Source organism: Ovis canadensis, chromosome 3 (assembly GCF_042477335.2).
Source record: "Ovis canadensis isolate MfBH-ARS-UI-01 breed Bighorn chromosome 3, ARS-UI_OviCan_v2, whole genome shotgun sequence".
NCBI lineage: Eukaryota > Metazoa > Chordata > Mammalia > Artiodactyla > Bovidae > Ovis > Ovis canadensis.
The window spans coordinates 220,428,909-220,452,708 of record NC_091247.1 but is presented as its reverse complement, the minus strand read 5'-3'; the positions used below and the strand labels follow the sequence as shown (position 1 = coordinate 220,452,708).

The 23,800-nt window shown below is 52.4% G+C and overlaps 1 protein-coding gene across 3 annotated transcripts in view; it reads right to left on the bottom strand.

The window, feature by feature from the left end:
• CACNA1C (calcium voltage-gated channel subunit alpha1 C) overlaps window positions 1–23,800 on the bottom strand; it is a 387,548-nt gene that overhangs the window by 51,857 nt on the left and 311,891 nt on the right. For all 3 annotated transcript variants that reach the window (XM_069585942.1, XM_069585940.1, XM_069585941.1), the window contains exons 12-21: window positions 22,469–22,629; window positions 21,430–21,655; window positions 11,679–11,886; window positions 10,684–10,804; window positions 9,304–9,418; window positions 8,478–8,598; window positions 8,011–8,080; window positions 5,615–5,747; window positions 2,801–2,930; window positions 1,723–1,782 (exon numbers count right to left, since the gene is read on the bottom strand). In XM_069585942.1, coding sequence (XP_069442043.1) covers window positions 1,723–1,782; window positions 2,801–2,930; window positions 5,615–5,747; window positions 8,011–8,080; window positions 8,478–8,598; window positions 9,304–9,418; window positions 10,684–10,804; window positions 11,679–11,886; window positions 21,430–21,655; window positions 22,469–22,629 — 1,345 coding nt within the window. The remainder of the gene's footprint in view (window positions 1–1,722; window positions 1,783–2,800; window positions 2,931–5,614; window positions 5,748–8,010; window positions 8,081–8,477; window positions 8,599–9,303; window positions 9,419–10,683; window positions 10,805–11,678; window positions 11,887–21,429; window positions 21,656–22,468; window positions 22,630–23,800) is intronic.

Genomic DNA, 23,800 nt, shown 5'->3' with positions numbered 1-23,800 from the left:
CTGGACATCCCTCATGCCTGACAGTCACCTCTCCCAGGCAGGATGCTGAGCCTACAGGTGGGGCAGAGGGACCCGGGGGAGGAGGTGCAGGCAGGGTTCTAGGGCCAGGCTCCACCTAGAGCACAGTCAGCGTGAAAGTGGGCAGAAGAAGGAGCAGGTGGGCGGGACAGAGGACCTCCCAGGAGCCGGCAACCTTGGAGGAAGAGGCGCTCTGGGGAGGGTCTGAGACTTGGAAGAGCCTGGTTTTTGTTCATCTCCCTGGGTCTGGAGTCCAGGGAAGGGTCTCCATGTAGCTGGGCAGCCTGGTCCCCCTCCCCACCCCCGGAAGTCAGAGAGAAAAACACAAGGAACACTTCTGGTTTCCTCTTGTTAACACCTGGTTAGCTGGAACCAGAGGGTCTGGACACAGAAGGCATGAGAAAGTGTCCACTCAGGCTGAAGCTGGACGTGACAGGCTGTCCCCACCTGGAGGAGCCCAGGAAGGAGGGTCTGGGGCTTCCTGTGCAGGGTGGGAGGAGCTGGGAGCCAGGGGGAGGTCGCCCGGGGTGGCCCCCAATAGGTTGGAGGCACTGAGCTGAGCAGCTCACTGACTGGGGTCAGGGTGAGTCCCAGGCTCTGAGAAGAAGAGTGGGCGGACACACTCCCCTGACTTGGAACTTGCCCCTGAGGCTCGGGTGGCCCGGGGAGCTTGGAATTCCTAACAGAGTGGATGTAAGTAATATATTGTGCTGTGCTAAGTCGCTTCAGTCATGTCTGACTCTTTGCAGCCCCAAGGACAGTAGCCAGGCTCCTCTGTCCGTGGGATTCTCCAGCAAGAATCCTGGAGTGGGTAGCCATTCCCTTCTCCAGGTATCTTCCCAATCCAGGGATCGAACCCATGTCTCTTACATCTCTTGCATTATGGCAGGTGCGTTCTTTACCATTAGTGCCACCTGGGGAGCTTCATTGATTGTATATTAATAGAAACAATAATAAAGTTGGGGCAAACCTCTGTCATCCTGAGGCTGCTCAGAGGCGGGCTCTACTGTGTTGGGGTCACAGGATGGGAGTGCGTGTGGACTCTGGGCCCCACACTGAGCCCTGGAGGACACAGCCGCCTCCTCCAGGCCTGGGCAGGGGCGAGGGGGCAAGCTTTGGTGGGGGTCAGAGGTGTGTGCAGGGGTCTGTCCAGAGCCCTCGGTTGGGACACTGGCATTGGCCTGTGTTGACAAAGGGCATCCCGAGGGCACAGGCAGAGGGCCTCTTGATGCCCTGTGCTTTGCCATTTTCTGGCTCTTGTTCTTTGTGTGGCGTTCCCTCTGGGCCGGATAGGGAGAAGGTTCCTGCCGGGGTCAGGCGTGGCTCGCAGAGGTGGTGGGGGGCAGGCGGTGTGGGGGAGTGCCTGGTGTCAGCCAGCATCAGTGCCCAAACTGTGCACGGGCACAACAAAGTCAGGGGCCCCAGTTCCCCCAGCTTCAGGCTTCAGAGTAAAACCACAGTGAAGGAAACCAGAGAGAAGAGGCGGTGCAGAGAGGAGGCAGAGGCCTTGCTGCGTGCATTACCTTGAGGATAATTTCTAAGGTAAAGATACTAGTGAAGACATAGTCTGCATTGCCTAGGATCTGAAAGACAAGCACAGCGGATTAGTGGCTCCGAGTGACAGATAGCAGCAGAGTGTGCGTTAGCGACAGAGCAGCGGGAGCCAGTTGGGAAGGACAGGAGAGGAGCAGAGGGCAGGGTTACCTTCAGGGCAATCTCAATGGTGAAAATGGTAGTGAAAACAATGTCAAAATAAAACAGAATCTGCAAAACAAAGAGAAACAGGGTGGGGATGGGGGAATGGAGCAACAGGATGGGAGCAAGGTCGCCAGCAGGGAGTTGCACCGCAAATCATGCAGTCTTTCCATGGGAGACCAGAGGCATTGACACAGCCCAGGGTCCTGAAGGCCCCAGATCTGTGAGCGGGCTCCCAGAGCCGACTCAGCGGGTCCTGGGTCCGGTTGGGTGCTTTTCTCATTAATTCAATTTACTTACAAACCAAAATCAGACCATGGGATATGCGTCTCAAGGACAGAGTGGGGTTTGCTTTCTTTGCATAAAGATGCAAATTGCTTAACTCACATCAGGGGATGAGCCAGTCTCTCACGTTCCCAGGACCCTACCCTGGCTGTGCCCCTCAGGGTGTGGTGGGCACACCCCAGGCTGGGGACAGGCTCAGGGTTCAGGCTTTGCTCTGTCTCAGATGATGGGTCAGAGCGAGGACATTCCCAGTAAGAAACCCGTGGGCCACGTGGGCTGCAGGACCATCAGCTGGCTCGCAGGGGTCTGGCTTTCGGGTGGTGGACTTCTCGCTTCACGCCCGCCTGGTTAGGATCTAACATTGTTTCAAGGCTTTGGGATATGGCAGGTCCTACTCTGGCCTTTGATTGTAATTCATCAGAGCCTGAGGCGAGCTCCAAATTCAATTTCGACTCTGCAGAGGGTCAGTGAGGTCCTCCTTATGAGGGCGGTCTCATCAGAGTGCCATCTGCCACTGACCCCCAGGGACAGGATGGGCCAGTTCCTGGGAGGCGAAGCCCCTGGGGAGCATCTGTAGGCAGTGCGGTCTGACATCAGGGTCAGGCTGGCCTGAGGCTCTGGGCTCATGGTCTCTTCCTGCTAAGGGTCTTAAGATGGATTTGCACCAAAGCTGTCATCTCTTAGGGAGATGTCTGCTGTGCCTCTGACCATGAGATTCAGGGCAGGCTCCACATTGAAGGACAGGGTCAGGCAGCCAGGGGGTCACATTGCGGGGTTGGGGTGCGGGGGACGAGGTGCGTACGTGGTTCCTGAAGGAGGTGTGCTGCACGGGGTCCTCGGCGGCCAGGGAGATGCTGCTGAGCAGGATGAAGAAGAGGATCAGGTTGGTGAAGATGGAGTCATTGACGATGCGATGGCACTGGAGGCGGAACCTGCGGGGGCAGGGGAAGGGGGTCTGTCACACGGGGTGGGGTCTCTGCTCCTTCTTGGTGCGTAGACGCGTGTGCGGGCGGGGTGTGGGCCCTTCAGCCTGAGCCATCTGGCCGCAGGGGAGACACAGCCCTGCAGCCGGTCCCACCATGCCCTCCACCACAGGGCCTTGGGGTTACGTCCGACACTTCAGGAACCTCTGCATCTTCATGTACTGCTATGACATCCATTCACGAGCTTTCATCTGGGGACTTGGTTCCCCATCATTAAAAATATGACTTCACAAGATCTACCTCACATGTGTCTGTATGGGGAGCAGCAGAGCTGCCCAGAGCGTGGGTGATGCCGCAGCAGTAATTCAGTCCTGAGCCTCAGCGCAGGGACAGAGGCCAACAGCCCCGACCCGGGGGCACTCACAGTGGATCCTTGGATGCCAAGGGTGTCTTATGTGCTGTCTCCTCTTGACGGGGTATTATCTCATCTTACAGATGAAAACATGGAATCTGGGAAGGGTAGTCTTGCCCACTTTGGAGTGTGTGTGTGTGCGGTGAGGGGCGCGGGGTGGCTCAGGGTTTGAACCAGGCCTTCAGACCTCTGCTTCTGGCATGTGGTTGACTAAATCCTCTGAGAGACCTTACTGATGCGGAAGCACCAAATCCTGGAAAGGACGAGCTCTCCAAGACCATTCTGGTTTCATGAGAGCTAGGAAAGTCTGCAGTGATCCCCTCCTCCCTCAAGCCCATCTGCTGAGCTGGGGTCTGCTGGACATGCCCAGGTTGGGCAGAGGTGCCTGAGGACAGAGGCCAGTGGCAGCACTGCTGTGAGGAATCTTTAAGCCAACAGGAGATAGGGCAGAGGGCCAGGGACCCCTAGGCTGAGCCACGCACACAAAGAGCATCTGGAAGAAAGCTTCGCAGTCCTTCTTCAGGTCCACGGGAATCTCCCCAGTTAAGACGGAGTACTGAGGTCACAAAGATCATGGAACACTCAAGAAAATAAGCCACTAAGTTGGCAAATCAGGAAACTCAAATAAATGAGTTAGATCTCTCCCCAGAGACTCTGTATACTGGAAATATTAGGTACCGATGATAGAACAACTATATTTGAAATATTTAATGGGATAAAGAGTCGGACATGACTGAGCGACTGAACTGAACTGAATGGGATAAAAGACTTGACCACAAAGATGACGAATTAACAAGAAACTCAGATGTAGCTGGATCTGGAAAACAAAGCAATACATGGAACTGTCTGACATGAAAAAAAAATATAACTTGATATAAAAACTGGTTTACACAGTAACATAGATAGAATTGAAGAGAGAATTAAGAATTTGGAAGATATATCCAAAGAATGACCCAGAATTTGAACTGAGAGACTAGGAGATGAAAGTTATGAAGAAGTGCATGCGTGAGAGGGAAGGACAGAATATGCAGGCCTATCGTGTCCCCTTGGACCAGCACAAGAGAAGGGAGACCAGGCAGTGTGTAAACAGAGTATCCTGCAACTCTCCCAGAAGTAGCTGTTTTTATCCTAATCCTTAACATTATTCAAGAACTGACAAAAAAAAAAAAAAATATATATATATATATAAATCCATAGACTTAGGAGACATAATATATTCCAAGCAGGATAAATGGAGAGAAACAAGTGGTAGTGAACATATCACAACTCCAGAGACCATGCTGCTAAGTCGCTTCAGTCGTGTCCAACTCTGTGCGACCCCATAGACGGCAGCCCACCAGGCTCCCCGATCCCTGGGATTCTCCAGGTGAGAACACTGGAGCGGGTGCCATTTCCTTCTCCAATGCATGAAAGTAAAAAGGGAAAGTGAAGTCCCTCAGTCGTGTCCGACTCTTCGCGACCCCATGGACTGCAGCCTACCAGGATCCTCCGTCCATGGGATTTTCCAGGCAAGAGTACTGGAGTGGGGTGCTATCGCCTTCTCCAGAGACCACAGATGATGTTAAAAGAGTGAGACCAGCGGCAGATTCCTACAGAGAAACGAGCGTGGGAATTCCAACTGTACAGTGGAGTAACACCTCTAACCCGGCGAGGGCCATAACCTCTCTGCCTGAAAGTGTGCACAGAACACAGCTGTCTCCCCAGAACAAGAAATGGAAGCAATTACAGATAAACAGAGGCCCAGTGAAGTTACCATTAAGACTTCCAAAGAATGTATTTTAGGAGGAAAGAAAATGATTTCTGAAAGATGGACCAAGATTCGTGAAAATCGAACAAATAGAATGGTAAGTGGTATGTAAATCCAAACACACCCTGTCTACCCAGGTAATCATATCTATCTTGTCAGGTTGGAAATAAAGGTCGGTATCAAATTACTCATCGGCCACAACACCTAAGGTGGGAGAGCTGGAAGGAGTTAATGCAGCCTAGTTGCTTACCTCCTTCTATTTCGCAGAAGGTTTAGGCTCTTGTTTAACTTTCGGGGTTGTTAAGTTAAATGTTAATCACCAACAGAGTAGAAATAGAGTTTACGCATTTCAAATAATGGAAAGGAAAACAAAACACAGGTCTTCTGATTCATAATCCAGGACTCTCTCCTCTAAACCCGTGCCTGTTTACACAAGTTGTGGGGCATGCTGGGCTTGGGGCTGGAGGACGCTGATACCTGCTGGGCTGGCATCATGGAGAGAGTGGAGCCCTGCTCCCCACCCTGTCCACACACCTGTTGCTGGGGCTGAAGATGAAGAAGGCGCTGGCTTCCGGCATGGGCACTGCCTTCTCCTTCAGGTGCAGCTCAGAGAGGGGGCGTGGGCGGGGGCCCACGGGCATCTCGGGCTCCTCCTCGTCCTCTTCTCCTGCAGGAAAAAAGCACCGTCCTAAATAGCTCCATGGCTCCCACTTATTTTTACCACCATGCTGCCCACTTCCAGACACCTTCCTACGGACAGGAATCAGACATCATCGGTATCTCTGGAAACGCAGGGGACCAACTAGGACGGCCAGCTCTCTCCCATGGGCACCTCTGGGGCTCATCTCTGCTGGAGGAAGCCTCCTGGCAGCACATGAGACCAGGTTGTGAATCGGGTGACCAGCTCAACCCCTGTCCTGCTTTTTAAGCGGAAATCCCCACACCACGGGAAACCCTCAGTGCCCTGCAGACTGGGGTGACTGGTCATCCTAGTGGTCAGACACCAGAAAGGTAACCAGGTGAGACGGGGGCATGGCCCGGTGTCCTCAGCTGGCTGGCTGCAGGCCGGGGGAAAGGGTGGGTGGCCTTTGGGGCTGCCCCACCTGCTCACACCCACCCCCTCCATTTCTCTTGCTCTGGCCTCCCTGGGCTCCCCTGCAGATGGGTGTGACCGTAACTTGAGGCAGGCCATGGTTTCATGATCTCCCTGACATCATCTTTCCAGTTGGTTTGCTTTCTTGCTTCGTGTCTGCCTCCCGCTGAATGTGGGCCCCTCACAACAGCAGCTTATCTGCCCCCATGGCTGAGCACACAGTGCCTGCCCAGGGCGGGCAGCACAGTAGGTGCTTTATAAGCAGTGATTAAGTCAACGAGTGGGTGTCTCCCTGGTTTCATCCAGCTCTGTATCCATGACAACAGAATGGTCCAGAAGTCACATCTTTCCTCTCCAGTTCACCGAACTGCAGACCCAGTGAGGACCACCCTGCTCCATGAAGCTGCTACCGCACTGCTCACCCCCTGGAGTCCCCGCAACAGCCCAGGCCTCCCTCACAGCCTCTGGACTAAGCTACATGTTCCCTGGGGTCATCATATTTCTTTCTCATGTGCACTTACTAATTTTAAGTCCTCAGTGACTCTTCAAGAACATCTGTACGTTCACTCGCACACATGAATCTAGCAGATAAAAGCCCCATCTCAGCACACAGCTTTCCTCCTGAGTGAGGCGATGTTCCTGAAATGTGGTGTGTACAGAACTGGGGGCTCTGACCAACCTCAAGCTCTGGAGATTAAACTTGGGGGGGAGGCCTGACAGGTCCCTGCTCGGCAGTGTGGTTGCTCTGTGGGGACTAGGAACGGGCATCTCCTGCAGGTGGTCCCATGATGAACAGAACCTTCTTAACATCAGTTAGCTCCATGCTCGTATTCAGTTTTCCCTGACTGCCTCAAAAATACCATTTTAAGGTTTATTTGCTCATTCAGGATCAAGACAAGACCCGCCTACTGCATTCAGTGGCTATTTCTGGTGTGTCTTTGAAATTCTGTAACGGTTTCTGCCCCAAGGGCTGTAAAGGCTTCAAAAGGCTCCATGCTGGCTCAGGGACACCTTTCCGCCCTCCTTTCTGTCTGAGCCCCAGGAAGCCAAGTCCTCTTTCCCAGCAGACAGACCGTGGAGACAGGAGAAAGGAGGCTGGCCGCAGGCCGGTTTCTGAGGGAGCTATGCCCCCAAACAGACTAGCCTGCGTGGGGACCCGGGTCGGCAAGACCTGTAGCGCCATGATGGTCTGTTGTGACTTTGAGCTTGAAGCAGGTGATGATACCCACAATTTTCGGCAGAAGGAGGGCAGGCCAGGCTCACGCAGGGTGTGGTGTCCTGATGCAGGGGACTGGCTCCTGACGAAAGACCCTATCCAGGGACCCCGCTGCCAGTTTGCGGATCAGACCGCAGACAGGACGCTCTTGCTGCGGGAGACTCGACAGCGTCGTGCAGAGCCGTGAGCAGGCGTCTGCAGCGGAGCCCTGCTGTGCTCAGCAACCCCTCCCGGGAGCGGGCAGGACAGATTTGGGATTTACTATTATTATTAACCAAGCAAGATGCTGCGACATATGTTATCCTAATAAGTTATGTAACTTAATAGCGATTTTACAACGTAGGCTATAATAAACCTTACATGTATACGGAATCCAGCTTTCAAAAGGCCCAAAGGCACTGCTCCAGCACAATGTGTTCAGTCTTCCGTTATCATTATCACAGTAATAATTGAGCAAAGTTTTCCCCCAGAGGATAAACGGTGATGCTGCAGCTGAGTTGGGGGATCAAGTGAGGCCCCCGCTTGTGGAGAAACTGGGACCAGCACCCAGCTTTAGAGCCAGGTGTTCACCCCCATTCCACGCCCCCACTGCCTCCCCCAGGCCAGGCAGCGGGCTGGTACCTGCAGTTTCCTGGTTGGGGTAGGAACTCTTGTCCTCATTCTCATTGGGCTGGAGATCATCCATGTTGATCTAGGCAGCCAAGGGAGAAGAGGAGAGTCCAGTTAGATAAGATCCATGGTTTAGAGGCCTCCAGTAGTCTTGAAATTGCCCCCGAGTCTAGGCCGAACTGTTCGTTTGTATATGACCCTCAGGACACCAGCAGAAGGCTGGCCTTCCTCCTCTGCACGCCTACCCATCCCGGCTCTATCCCCCTCCTCTGGCCTCTCTGTCCCCCTCCCCACCTGCCCTGTCTGGCTTCTGGGCAGAGTAGCCCACCCAGAACTGCAGTCCCCCTCCCCCTCCCTCTCCTTCCCTCCCACCCCCCCCACCCCCCCACCCCCCCCACCCCCCCCCCCCCCCCCCCCCCCCCCCCCCCCCCCCCCACCCCCCCGCCCCGGCTCCGGCTCCCAGGCAGAGCAGCCCATACCTTGGTGGCGGGTGGGGACTCTCCATCTGCCGTGATGGATTTCAACTCGATTTTCTCCTCCTTGGTCTCTTCCACGGCCGGCTTCTCTACCATCTCTTGCTTCTTCTCTGGGCTGGCGGTCCTGGCGGGTCAGCAGGAGAGAAGATCAAGGGATGATGACCAGAGTAATAGGGTGCTGCCCTTGTGGTGCCTTGGGGTCCAGACCGCCAGGGCCTGGGACCACTTGTCTTCTGGGGGCCCTTCTGTATGGCTCAATCTTCAGGGCACTGGGCCTCCCCCTGGCTCTGGCCTCCCCGGTCTCTGCCCCTGGTCAGCTCTGTCCAGCACTCAGCTGAATGCCCAGCTTCTCCCTGACTCAGCCTCCATCTATTCCAAAGGTTCCTGAGGACCTGCTCAGTATCTGGCACAGGTGTGGCCCAGATAGTCCGTTTGGACACAGACGAGGCTGGTGTGGGGTCCTGTCTTTTCTGCTCATCAGAAGAGATAAGCTACAGGACAGTGAAGAGGCATCATCTTTCCAGATTCCCCTCGGACTGGCTGCCCTCCCATCCCATCCTCTACTCCCATCATCTGTCATGATCCTCTTCTCAAAAGAGAGTTCCCCAACTCCTGGACCCGTGGGGAAACAGGACACCTCCCCAGAGATATAATTCACGGTGCTCCTCGCTTAGAGTGATGTCCAGGAATAGGGGAGAGTCCCAGCTCACTGTAGGGGCCCCCACCTAACCCTGTCTAGAAGGACAGCCGGGCAGGCCCAGTGTCTCCTGAGCACTGACAGAAAAGGCATCTGGGAGCTGGGCGCTTGGCCTGGGAGCCTCGAAGTTACCTGGCTAGCTTCTTCCTCTCCTTCTCCTCTTCCTCCTCCTTCTGGGCAGACGTGAGGCTCTCGGCGTCAGCCAGGTTGTCCACGGCAATGGCCAAGAACACGTTCAGTAGGATATCTGTTTGTGTCCATTCTTAAAGAAAATGACCCTTGGACTTGGGGTGGTGGGTGGGCACAGGGGCCAGGACAGAACATGCAGGGCCAGAGCTCCCCATGGGGAGGGGCTCCGAGCCCACTGAGCCCCCCTTCCCCTCTGCACCGCCCTCCTAGCTTCCTGGGGTTTCCTGGGGGATCCGGAGCAGGCAGGCACACAGGCCAGGCCTGGGGGCGGGAGGCAGGGAGCCCAGCCTCGCTCTAATTGCTGGGTTTCGACGCTGCTTCCCACAGAGACAACTGCCTGCAAGTGACACTGTGAGCAGAGCTGCCTCCAGCGGGCCGTGGCACTGGGCGGTCATTACCGCCACCAGGAGGTGCCCGCTCTCCCTGCCCACTCCCGCCATGACCTTGTGCAGACAGAGGCCCCAGGAGGGTCAGCTGGGCTCCTGACTGAGTGGAGTCTGCTGTTTCTTCTCCCCCGCCCCCGACTCAGATGCATGTACCATGGGTCAGACTACTGGATCAGAGTCAGTCCAGCCAAGAGGTTAATGCCAGTCAGGCCCCCCACTCCAGGCCCCGCGTGGCTCTGGTTCACCCCAGGAGCTGAGGGGCCCGGCCCCCAAGGGCAGGGGCTGGGCATGCGGTACCCAGTTCAGCCTTGCTCAGCCTGCTAGGTCGGAGCTGCTGCCATTTCCACCTTGTTTCCAGGACACTAGGTGGACGGCCCTGGGTGTGTCTGAGGCTGTGAGCTGACCTCTGAGTCCAGCTCATCTGAAATTCTACTTTACAAGCCTCTCTGCATAGAACCCTGGGGGATATGACAGGGGAGGGCTGCCTGCAGCAGGGGACCTGGGAACCTGCCCGTGGCCTGTCTGGTCTGTCCGTGGCTAACTTCCCCCTTTGAGCAGCTTCAGAGGGAGGGCGACAGGTGAAGGTCACTTCCGGGGTGAGGCTTTTCCTCCCTCAGCAGGCCCCCGGCCAGGGCAGCAGGTCTCATGATGAGGTCTGAGTGGGCAGCTGCAAGGCCAGCACCACTGGGCACTGCCCACCTGGACCACGGCAGCTCAGGGGGATGGACTCACATCCCCCTGGGCCCGGCTCCAGGTTCCCATCCTGACCCGCCTGCACCACTAAGGTGGTCTGGGCTGGGCATGTGCCTTTTCCTTCTTCTCTGGGGAAGGGTGGCCCTGGGTCCTCCCTGGTCAGGACCCACTGGGCGCACCTACTGGCATTGAGCTACAAGTTAGGGGGGGAATAGGGGGCGGGGGAGGCAGGCGCAAAGGATACAATTTCCACAGATGAAGAGGATGATGAAGTAAATACAGACTAACATCCCTGGAAAAGAGGGGCCGCCATAAGCCATGATCCCATCATACATCACCGAATTCCAGTCCTCCCCGGTCAGGATCTGAATGACATAGTCCCACCAACGAGGGACACAGCGTTAGACCAACAGCAAGCCCGAAGCTCCCCTGCCCGGCCCCCTGCCATATAGAAACCTCTGACACCTCTCTGGTCTCCCCGCCTCCTGCCGCCCGCTCTCCTCCCGGGGCTCTGAGCTGTGATCCTGCAGGTCCAGCCCTCTCCTTCCAGTGCGTGGCCACCAGCACAAATGACTGATCGAGCGCTGTAAGCACTTCCTGGGAAAAACACCTCCTACAGCCCAGGCCCAGTGCTTGGTGGCTGCCGTTAGCTGACCCTAGGGCTAAGGCACCAAAGTGACCATGTTCACTGAGGCACCGCGTGGTCCCCCAGGCTTCCCCAAGCATGAGGACTTTGGGTACCATCTATAAGATTTTGGCAACATTCACGTTATCGTTCAGTTTAATCTGTAAACTGATCTCCTTTTAAACTTCAGTGCTATTTGAACTTGGCCCCAAGCCAACAGATCTACGAAAGTCACAAATTTGATGGTGGTCGCATTTTCCTGGGAGCAACCTCCCCTCCTCTCCCCTCCCCAGCAAGAGCCGTCTGCTCTCTTCTGTGGATATTTTGGGCTTTCGTGCTGAATATATTTGAATAAAAGTTTCCACGGCTAAGAAGCAGATTTTTAAGCCACTGAGTTGGACCCCAGGGGTCCATCCGAGAGTGGAATTCCGTGGGGCTTGGGGGTGGGGAGCTGCAGATGCTCCTGGGCTCCCGTGACCGACCTGGTCTGGCTTTGGCTGCCCCGTGGGAGTGGGAATCCCCTTCCTCTCTGCTCCCCCACTCCCTTGGCACCTGCTTTCTGCCCCCTCTCCCCCCACCTCCCCGGCCATGATCTGGCAGAGAAAGGTCCATACCTGAAACACGGTGAGGAGGGATTGTGGGAAGTTGTCGAAGGTGCTCCTCCGGGTCTGCATCTCATCAAAGTTGAACTTCCCCCCAAAGAGCTGCATCCCCAGGAGGGAGAAGATGATGATGAAGAGGAAAAGCAGCAGCAGCAGCGAGGCAATGGAGCGCACTGAGTTCAGCAGGGACGCCACCAGGTTGCTCAGGGAGTTCCAGTACCTGAGGACGAGGGGGCATTAGCTTCATCACCTCCCTCCACCTGCCTCACCCGCCAGGGGCTTTGAGACCAACTGCAGCTCCCTGCTCTTTGCCCTTCCCTTGGGGCAGCGTGGTGGTGGGACTGGGTTGGCCAGCTCACAACTGGGGTGTGAGTGACTCAGTTCAGGGCCCAGGCTCAGAAGCCTGGTTCCGACCCAGCTCTGCACATGCCTTTGGGCAAGTTGCTCAACCTCCCTTCTTTCTTTCTTCTCCCCACCTGAAGAAATAGGGGCAGTGACAGCTTGCACTTCATTGTGTTATTGGGAGGATTACTTGTGATAATGATTTTTTAAAAGCTCCGCACTCAGGCAACAAAATAAAAAAAATAAGTGAGACAACATCAAACTAAAAGCTTCTGACAGTAAACTCTCAGCAAAGTGAAAAAACCTACAAAACGGGAAAAAAGTATTTGCAAACCATATATCTGATAAGAGATTAAGATACGAAGACATATTCTTCAACATATATGAAGAATGCATACAACTCAATAGCAAAAAACAAACTGCATGCCAAATAATCCAACGAAAAAATGAACAGAAGGCCTAAATAGACTTTTCTCCAAAGAAGACATCCAGATTGCTAACAGACACGTTAAAAGATGCTCACCATTACTAATCATTAGGGAAATGCAAATCAAAACCGCAAGGTATCACCTCACCCCTTTAGCATGCCTGTCATCAAAAAGGCAAGAGACAAGTGGACATGGAGAAAAGGGAATGCTTGTGCACTGTTGGTGGGAATAGTGTAAACTGGTGCAGCCACTGTGAAAAACAAAGTGAAGCTTCCTCAAGAAAATAAAAGCTAGAACTACCACACGACCCAGCAATTCTGCTTCTGGGGATATACCCAAATGATACGTCCATTGCAGCATTATTCACAATAGCCAAGATGCAGAGACAACCTAAGTGTCCATGAACGGATAAATGGATAAAGAAGATGCGGTATACATTATCTACAATGGGATATTACTTAGCCATTAAGAAGAAGGAAATGTTGCTGTTTGCAACAATGTGGATGAACCGTGAAGGTATTATGCTAAGTGAAGTAAGTCAGACAGAGAAACACAAATACCATACAATCTCATTTATATGCGGAATCTAGAAAATACAAAACCAAAACCAAACAAAACCCCTCACAAAACTCACAGAAAAAGAGATCAGATTTGTGGTTACTGGGGGCAAGGTGGCGGTGGCAGGCAGAATTGGATGAAGCTGGTCAAAAGGTACCAACTTCCAGTTACAAATTCCTAGCACAGAGTTGGACATGACTGAAGCGACTTAGCAGCAGCAGCAGCAGCATTTATTTCAGTTCAGTTCAGTTCAGTCACTCAGTCGTGTCCAACTCTTTGTGACCCCATGAATTGCAGCATGCCAGGCCTCCCTGTACATCACCAACTCCCGGAGTTCACTCAAACTCATGTCCATTGAGTTGGTGATGCCATCCAGCCATCTCATCCTCTGTCATCCCCTTCTCCTGCCTCCAATCCCTCCCAGCATCAGAGTCTTTTCCAATGAGTCAACTCTTTGCATGAGGTGGCCAAAGTACTGGAGTTTCAGCTTTAGCATCATTCCTTCCAAAGAACACCCAAGACTGATCTCCTTTAGAATGGAATGGTTGGATCTCCTTGCAGTTCAAGGGACTCTCAAGAGTCTTCTCCAACACCACAGTTCAAAAGCATCCATTCTTCGGCACTCAGCTTTCTTCACAGTTCAACTCTCACATCCTTACATGACCACTGGAAAACCATAGCCTTGACTAGACGGACATTTGTTGGCAAAGTAATGTCTCTGCTTTTCAATATGCTATCTAGGTTGGTCATAACTTTGCTTCCGAGGAGTAAGCGTCTTTTAATTTCATGGCTGCAATCACCATCTGCAATGATTTTGGAGCCCCCCAAAATAAAGTCTGACACTGTTTCCACTGTTTCTCCATCTATTTCCCATGAAGTGATGGGACCAGATGCCATGATCTTCGTTTTCTGAATGTTGAGCTTTAAGCCAACTTTTTCACTCTCCTCTTTCACTTTCATCAAGAGGCTTTTTAGTTCCTCTTCACTTTCTGCCATAAGGGAGGTGTCATCTGCATATCTGAGGTTACTGATATTTCTCCCGGTAATCTTGATTCCAGCTTGTGCTTCTTCCATCCCAGAATTTCTCATGATGTGCTCTGCATAGAAGTTAAATAAGCAGGGTGACAATATACAGCCTTGACGTACTCCTTTTCCTATTTGGAACCAGTCCTGTTCCATGTCCAGTTCTAACTGTTGCTTCCTGACCTGCATACAGGTTTCTCAAGAGGCAGGTCAGGTGGTCTGGTATTCCCATCTCTTTCAGAATTTTCCACAGTTTGTTGTGATCTACACAGTCAAATGCTCTGGCATAGTCAATAAAGCAAAATGGCTGTCTGAGGAGGCATTACAAATAGCTGTGAAAAGAAGAGAAGCTAAAAGCAAAGGAGAAAAAGAAAGATATAGGCATCTGAATGCAGAGTTCCAAGAATAGCAAGGAGAGATAAGAAAGCCTTCCTCAGCGATCAATGCAAAGAAATAGAGGAAAACAACAGAATGGGAAAGACTAGAGATCTCTTCAAGAAAAGTAGAGATACTAAGGGAACATTTCATGCAAAGATGGGCTCGATAAAGGACAGAAATGGTATGGACCTAACAGAAGCAGAAGATATTAAGAAGAAGTGGCAAGAATACACAGAAGAACTCTACAAAAAAGATCTTTACAACCAAGATAATCACGATGGTGTGGTCACTCACCTAGAAGCAGACATCCTGGAATGTGAAGTCAAGTGGGCCTTAGAAAGCATCACTACGAACAAAGCTAGTGGAGGTGATGGAATTCTAGTTGAGCTATTTCAAATCCTGAAAGATGATGCTGTGAAAGTGCTGCACTCAATATGCCAGCAAATTTGGAAAACTCAGCAGTGGCCACAGGACTGGAAAAGGTCAGTTTTCATTCCAATCCCAAAGAAAGGCAATGCCAAAGAATGCTCAAACTACCGCACAATTGCACTCATCTCAGACGCTAGTAAAGTAATGCTCAAAATTCTCCAAGCCAGGCTTCAGCACTACGTGAACCGTGAAATTCCAGATGTTCAAGCTGGTTTTAGAAAAGGCAGAGGAACCAGAGATCAAATTGCCAACATCCGCTGGATCATGGAAAAAGCAAGAGAGCATTTATTTAGTTATAGATAAATAAATGCTAGGCATGTAACGTACAACACAATGACTGTAGCCAACACTGTTATATATGAAAGCTGCCAACAGAGTAAATCCTAAGAGTTCTCAACACAAGGATTTTTTTTTCTTTTTATTGAATACACTGTAGCTCTATGAGATGGTAGATGTTAACTAAACCTATTATTTTGCAGTATATGTAAAACAGACCATCATGCTGTACACCTTAAACCGAGACACTGACATATGTCAATTATTTCTCAATTAAACTAGAAAAAAATAAATTCCAACTCGAAAAGAAAAAAACCTCAGTGTAGTGCCTGGCACACAGGTGATAAAGGTTAGTAATTATTGTTACCACTATTGATCTTCAGACAAAAAGACATTAAAATTTTCTTTTTCCAGAGTGTAGCCCTCCTCCCAGCCCAGGCATGAGTGGGGTCTCCATCGGGTGAGGGTGGGTAGGGTGGCTCATGGATAAGAGAGGGTGCATGGCTTATTGTGGTTTCCCAGATTCACCCTATTCAAATAGTTGGTTCTTTAAAAAGCCTCTCTTCTGGAGGTTCTGATTCAATAGCTGTGGTTAGGGCCCAGAAGCCTGTTTTTCACAAGGATCCCAGAGGATTCTGGTAAACAGCCAAGCTTCAGAAACCCTGAGTTGCGACTGCCCCACCCAACCCCGTCCCTCCTGCACCCCTCCAGCCTGTGGCTGGCTGTAAACACAGATGCTCTTCATCGTGGGGACGGACGGGGAGGGGGAAAACCCTCTCCTGGAAAAGGGGGTGGGACACGAATGGTTGGAAGGGCTCAGAGACCTGGGACAGGGTTGGTTCAGGTGCAGCAAAAGGGACATGGCCTCCAGCTGGGGATGTGCCAGGACACAGCCTCTCATATGTCCCAGAGCCACCCCCGCCCGGCCACCTTCCAGGTCACAACCTCAATCTCCTCCACTTAAGATATTCCCAGCTTATCACTGAGACAGATAGGGAATTGTTTCTGCTGCTCAAGACAGTGACATGCAAGCCACCCCCACTGCAGCATGGCAGCCACACCCCGGCTGGACCCCTTTCTCCCAGGAACGGCTTCCGTATTAAGTGACAGAAGCAGACGGGCCAGCAGTTTGCACGTAAACATGACTTTCTCCCCAACCTGGAGTCTCTCCTGCTCCTTTCTCCTTCAGACAGCTTTTCTCCACTCTGCTCTGCCTGCCAGCCACATGCTCTCGGTTTGCAGAATGTTTAGATACATTTCTGGAGAAGAAAATGGCAACCCACCCCAGTATTCTTGCCTGGAGCATCCCATGGACAGAGGTGCCTGGCGGGCTACAGTCCATGGGGTCTCAAAGAGTCGGATATGACTCGGCAACTAAATAACAATGTACATTACATGCACTTGCTCTAGAAATGCTCATACGTCTTCCTCATCTGTCTCACCAAATAGGCTTGAGACTGTGAGGGCAGAGGCTTTCCTTCCACCTGCTCTATCTCTGTCCTCAGGTGATTCTGGCCAGCCCCGCGTGTGTGCTGGGCTCCTGGTCAGCTAGAGGCTGTACTGACCATTCTACTTGAAGTGAGGGAGTCAGAGAATCTCTGTGGGGCTAGAACACTCGCCCTGCTTACATTTAAAGCTCCTAAGCCTGCCTGGAGGGACGCACTTAGGAGGGACCACTTCCTACATGCCGACTCCCAAGCCTTACCTAGAGCCATAACACCACTGTCGTGAGGGCACCAGCGCCTGGCAGCAAGGCGGTGTTTAGGAACCAGAACTCTGGAGCATGTTTGTAACGAGAATACCCAGCTGTATCGGCCGGTGGTGGGGAGCGGGGATTAAGGTCATGTGGGTTAAGGTCACAGAGCCCCTAAACTGCACAGAATATTCTGGGAAAGACAATGACCATAAACATCAGCGCCTCAGTTTTCCAGAGGCTTGTGGACACGAGGGGAATAGACTTAGGCTAGTCTATTTCGGCTAGCCTAAAAGGAAATGGCAACCCAGTCCAGTATTCTTGCCTCGAGAATCCCATGGATGGAGGAGCCTGGTGGGCTACAGCCCACGGGGTCGCAAAGAGTTGGACACAACTGAGCGACTTAACTAACTTAACTAATAGACTTAGGCTAGTCTATTCTAGCCTCTGAGCGCTGAGGCTCAGAGCTGTCTGCTGGCCAGGGGCGCAGGGGCGCTGGCCTAGCAGGCCCCAGACCCGAGAGAGAAAAGTTGCTGAGTTGGGGAGGAGGGCTGGCTGGGGAGCAGACCAGGGCCTTGGTTGCAGGCAGCGGAGGCTGTGATGGAGAGCAGGTTGTACCACCTGTCATGGGCCAGGAGCTGATCTGGGAATGCACGGTGGAGGAGGCCTGGAGGGGCTGACGGGGTCAGAGCCTCTGGCCGGAAGGGAGAACCCTCTTCTCCTGCTCCTCGTGCCCTTTCCCCCCTGTCCCTTCCAGCTGCCACCCTGAGGTCCAGGTGAGGAGCCACAAAAGTATCACAGCTGATGCTCTTAAGACAGCAATAAATCACAGCACACCAAAAGCATCTGATCCACTGATGTTAAAGGAAGGAGAGAGGACAATAGGGAAGAATGAATGAACGAGTGAGCAAGCTAATCAGTGATTCAGGGAAGACCATCACCGAGGGAGCAGGTGTTCAAGGCCCCGATGTCTCCCCACGGATTCCTCCATAACATAAGGTCTGAGGCTCCCGACCTTCCACGGCCAGACCACGTGTCACACTGGTACGTGTCAGGAGGACAGACTGTGGTTCCCAGACATGTGTGGGGGGAGGTGGGCAAATTGGGAAAGGGGGTCAAAAGGGAGAAACCTCCAGTTATAAAATAGAGTCCTGGGGATGTGGTGCCCAAGGACCAACTCAGCGGGGTTTGAACTCTGGTTCCCTAAGACTCACCAGAGCCTGGAGGGACGCTGAGGCTGAACCCGGCATTTGCTGGGCCAGGAGGCGCCAGATAGGATTCCATTCCATGGCAGTCAGGGTCTGGGATGGCCTGGGCCTGGGGTGGAAACTGCTGGTTTAGTTCCTCCTGTTCCCTATCCTGCACTTCACCTGGGGGCCGAGACTCTAGAGTCAAACCCAGCTGGATGACAAACTCAAAGGCCTGGTCTTTCCTGTTTGCTTCAGAGGCCTAGGTCATGCAGGGGCCAGACCCGGATGGGCCTGCGGCCTGGTCACACTGGCAGGGCAGCCTGACTGGACCGTGGGACTGGGGAGGTGCTCCCTGAGCCTCTCAGAGTCCCCTGGCGGGCCCTGTGGTCGTGTTGGGGTGAGGCAGGGAGTGGAGCATCGTCCTCACCTGTCTCCTTAATCCCAGAAAACCAGCACCTTCCTCACTGATGTCTGGCTTGTGGGCCCCCAGCCTGGGAAGTGAGTGGATGTCAAAGTCACCTTTATAACAGGGGCCCAAAATGAGCGCAGAACCTCCCTGGGTCCCTGGGAAGAGTCGGGGCTGGGAGATGGCAGGGGGAGGGTGATCTGCGGCTCGGCCAGACGGACAGGGACACTGAGACGCTCAGAGACTGGAGGGTTTGTGCTTTGGGCTGTGGGGCCCTTGTGGTCAGGATTCACCAGTGGGGCTGTCTATGCTGAGTCAGCTTGGTCTCACTTCTCAGGGCCTGGGAAGGGAGTTGCAGGAGCAAGGGAAGGATTTAGGGCTTCAAAGGGAAAATGGCAATGGCTGGAGGGACGGCGGTGCACTTAAAGACCAATTGTTTAAAAAATGAGCTGCGATTAGTAAACTGGAATCGCATCCAGCTCTAATCAAACCAAAGCTCTTCCTCCTCCCCACAGAGCGGATGTCAGGCTGACAAAGAGTAGACAAACTGGACATGAAAACCATGCAACACTTAGAACCCCACGGAGCCCCGAAGCAGGAGAAAGGACCTCAGACCTCCTGTGGCTGGAAGGCCCTGGTCATTCACTCAAAGATAACGCAGGTGAAAAGACAACCCTCAGAATGGGAGAAAACAATAGCAAATGAAACAACTGACAAAGGATTGATTTCCAAAATATATAAGTAGCTCATACAACTCATACCAGAAAAGCAAACAAACTAATCAAAAAGTGGGCAAAAGGCCTAAACGGGCATTTCTCCAAAGAAGACATACAGATAACTGATGAACACAAAAAAAGATACGCAACATCGCTCATTATTAGAGGAATGCAAAGCAAAGCTACAATGAGATGTCACTTTATACCGGTCAGAATGGCCATCGCCAAAAACACCTACAAACAATAATGCTGGAGAGGGTGTGGAGAAAAGGGAACCCTCTTGTACTGTCTGTGGGAATGTAAATTGCTATAGCCACTATGGAAGACAGTATGGAGATTCCTTAAAAAAAAAACTATTCCTTCAGAACAAAACTACCATATGACCCAGCAACCCCACTGCTAGGTGTATATGCTGAGGAAATCAAAATTGAAAAAGACACATGCTCCCCAATGTTCATTGCAGGTCTATTTACAATAGTTAGGACATGGAAGCAACCTAGATGTCCATCAGCAGATGAATGGATAAAGAAGCTGCGGTCCATATACACACAGTGGAATATAAGCCATAAAAAGGAACACTTTTGAATCAGTTCTAATGGGGTGGTTGAACCTAGAACCTATTATACAGAGTGAAGTAAATCAGAAAGAGAGAGACAAATGTGTATTAACACGTGTATACAGAATCTAGCAAATGGCACTGATGAACCTCAGCGCAGGGCAGCAACAGGGACGCAGACGCAGAGAACAGGCTTGTGGACACAGTGGGGGAAGGAGGGGGTGGGGTGGGTGGAGAGAGTAGCATGGAAACGTCTGCGTTACCGTATGGAAAATTAGAGAGCCAACGGGAATTTGCTGTATGACTCAGGGAACTCAAACTGGGCTCTGTAACAACCTAGAGGGGTGGGATGGGGTGGGAGGTGGGAGGGAGGTTCAAGAGGGAGGGGACATATGTATACCTAGGGCTGATTCATGGTGATGTATGGCAGAAACCAATACAATATTATAAAGTAATCATCCTTCAATTAAAAATAAATAATTTTTTAAAAAGGAAGAAGAAGGAAAAAAATCAATTTAAAAACTTGGCTGGATTCATGTTAGGTCTTCATCATTATGAGTGTTCTCAGCTGAGAGCCGTCAGAAGCACCATCTTAATGGGGTTGGGGCTGCAGTCTGGAGAAGTGAATGCCAAGGAAAGGTCACGGTTTCACAGTTATACACAAAGGTTCATAATTTTAGACGAGAAAGAGGACAAAGGATGGCTGCGGAAAATCAGGCCAGAGTGTCTCAAAGTGAGGTTATCAGAGCCATGGCTCAGAACACCCTGGGGGGTTTCTGGTTAAAATCTCTAGGTTTGGGGAGATCCTTAATGAGCTCCTTTGAGGAGGACAACTTGGTTTGAGAATCACAATCACTGGTCCAGAAAACACTGTTAAAAATAGCATCTCCGAGAGATTTTCAAAGAAGAGGGTGAAACAGACTTGTTTGAGGCAGGGCCAGGCTGACCTGTCTCAGGGGACCACCAGGCACACTCTCAGACCTTATTTTAGGTATATCCTCGGCTCTGGAACATATTAGGGATGAGGTTCAGAAGCGGGCATGGGATCCCCCCAACAGCTAGTCTCTCTGGCGTCTTCTAGAAGCCCCCAGAGGGTTTGGAGACTGGAAAACAGGAAGACAATGACCTTTGCCAAAGGAACTTTTAATTAGATGATGAAATTGTTCTGTTCATAGACTTACTGGGGATCTGAAAATTCCTGTAGACTGGCTTTGGGAAGCTCAAGGATAAAGACAGACTTAAAATGGTTTCTTGGCAGTAGTTTCAGATTAGAAATAGGTAAATTGTTGATAAAAATAGAATGAACATTAAGATACTATGACAATACCTGGGAGCAAGAATTCTTTTCTATAGGAATTAAAAAAAACACAAAAAAACCCCACCAAAAACAAAGACAAAGCCCCAAGCAGGTGGGGTTTTGGGAATTATTTAAAAGGCACCTGAAATGCCACATTAAAAATAGCTTTGGGCAAACCCCAGGAGGAGCAAGCAGAGTCAGTCAAAAATCCTTTAAGTCTTGTCTCTGGAGATGGACAAGAGAGTTTAGAAAGTAGAGAAACTGGAATCCTTACACATTGAAAAACTAAGATCATGGCATCCAGTCCCATCACTTCATGGCAAATAGATGGGGGAAAAGCGCAAACAGTGACAGACTTCATTTTCTTGGGCTCCCAAATCACTGCGGAAGGCGACTGCAGCCTTGAAATTAAAAGACGCTTGCTCCTTGGAAGAAAAGCTTCCAAGGAGGGGAGAGGAGGGCGGCACGCACCTTGTGATCTTAAATATCCGCAGGAGGCGCACGCAGCGCAGCACGGAGATGCCCAAGGGCGACATGATCTTGGTCTCCACCAGGATGGTCTCCAGGATGCCGCCGCACACGATGAAGCAGTCGAAGCGGTTGAAGAGCGACACGAAGTAGGCCTGCAGGCCCAGGCTGTACATCTTGAGCAGCATCTCCGCCGTGAACAGGGCCAGCAGCGCCTTGTTGGCCGTGTCTGCAGGGGCCGCATGGGGCGGGGCAGAGGGGGTGAGGGTGGGGGTCCCTGCAGGGACACCCTGCGCTGGGTCCCGTACACGGCCCTCCCTCTGTGACTCGTCTAGTTACCTCAGCTCACATCCAGCGACATGTCCCCCACCCTCCGAGTCCCCCTACCCCACAGTGGCTCTCCAGCCAGCCCAGCTGCTATCATATCCATTTTCCAGACACAAGAAGTGAGGTTTGAGGGGCTGCCATCTGTCTGCTCAGACCCACCAGTGAAGAGCGGGAGCTGGGGGGGTTTTTGTCTGCCCTCGTCACTGGGAGGAGATGGGCCCACCCAGGTTCCGGGAGACTCCCCGGGGTCCAGGCTGGGTCTGCCTGACCCTCGGGTTGGTACCCTAGCGAGGGGTGGTGGGACTGACAGCCGTGGAGGACAGGTCCCTGGGCTCAGGCCACCCTCGTCCTCTTCCTGGCTTTGTGCTTACTGCCCCTCGCAGGTGTGGGCCAGCACACCTGGAGGCCGGGACGTGGCAATCCACGGGGACGACAGGTGGGCAGTGAAGGATCGGACAGAGCCAAACAAGCCACTGTTCCTGACGTGGTCTCCTGGACCCAGTGGTGACCGCCGGGACAGGTGGACTGCATTGCTGGCCTTGGGGGTCCCGTGTATGTACAGTGAGTTGGTGTTGTTTTACTGGCTGGTGAGCTGCCAGGCCCTGGTGTGGCCGGGGTGACCCACTGCCCTCTCGTTCCTGGCCCTGCTCCTCTTGCCCACCCCCGGGAGAGAGCCCCATCAGCCCGAGTAACAGGAGGGCTGGTGGCCTCTCACCTTGGACTTCCGTGAGCCAGTGGGGCTGGTTGTAGTGCTCGGAGGCGATGGTGAGCGTGTTGAGGAAAACCAGGAAGATGACCAGCCAGTAGAAGATGCTGGACTTCACAGCCGCGCGGCACTTCCTCCTGCAGAACCGATTCCACCGGCGCCAGTAGCGGCTGGAAGGGGCAGAGGAGGGGCACGAGAGGGGGCTGCTGTGAGTTCAGGTCCTGCACTGGATACCTCGCTCCCCTGAGCTGGTCCAGCCTCACCAAGGGCTGAGGGCCGAGCATCCCACTGCAGTCCTCCTCTGGGACCATGGACCCCTCTTCTGTGACCCCATGCAGGGTCAGCCTGGCCTGACGCTGAAGGGAGGTACCCTGTTTTCATAACAATGGCATCCCTAGAAGCAGAGCTGCAGGTATAACTAGTAGTGATGATAGCATTAGGACTAGTAATGCTCCCACTAGTGAACCCCACGTCCACCTGGCTCCACATCAGGCACTTCTCATGCCTTCTCTGAGTCTTCAAACAACTCTGTAGAGCAGGCGTTGTCCTGCTTTTCAGAGGAAAGCCAATGGTCCTTGAGTTTGGGCACCTGGACTGACACCGGTTGGGATCAGAGTCAGTGGTGTTACCCACCCTCCACTCCCCAGTCCAGGCGCCCCGCCCTCATCAATGGGGGTGCGAAGAGTCAGCAACAGAGCTTCTTGCCTTCATGGAGGGCTCTGTTCAGGACAATGGGCAGACCCCCCATATCTAACATGAGTTCATGGCACTCATGAGCCCTGAAAGCCAATCCATGGGTGGCGGGACGCTTGCTCCCATGGCCTCTGGTTAGAGACTTTCATCAAACCTGGCTGTGCATAGAATCACATGGGGAAACTTAATAACAAAAACCCACCGGTATCCAGGCTCCAACTCCAAACCAGTTAAATCTGATTGTCTGGGGGTTGAGTAATTTTTAAATACCCCCCAAATACTGTTGGGCTTCCAAGGTGGTGTTAGTGGTAAAGAATCCGCCTACCAATGCAGAAAACACAAGAGGCTTGGGTTTGATCTCTAGGTCGGGAAGATGCCCTGGAGGAGGAAATGGCAACTCACTCCAGTATTCTTGCCTGGGAAGTCCCCTGGACAGAGGAACCCAGTGGGCTACAGTTTGTGGGGCTGCAGAGTCAGACACGACTAAAGTGATACAGCACACACAAAACCATTGCTGTTTGTTAAGATTCCGGGTGGTTCTCTTATGTAACTACTGATGACAACCACGGAGCTGGAAGATCCCAAGGAAACACTCACACTTTATAACTTTGGTGGATGGGTTTATAGCTTGTCCCCAGTTTCATCCTC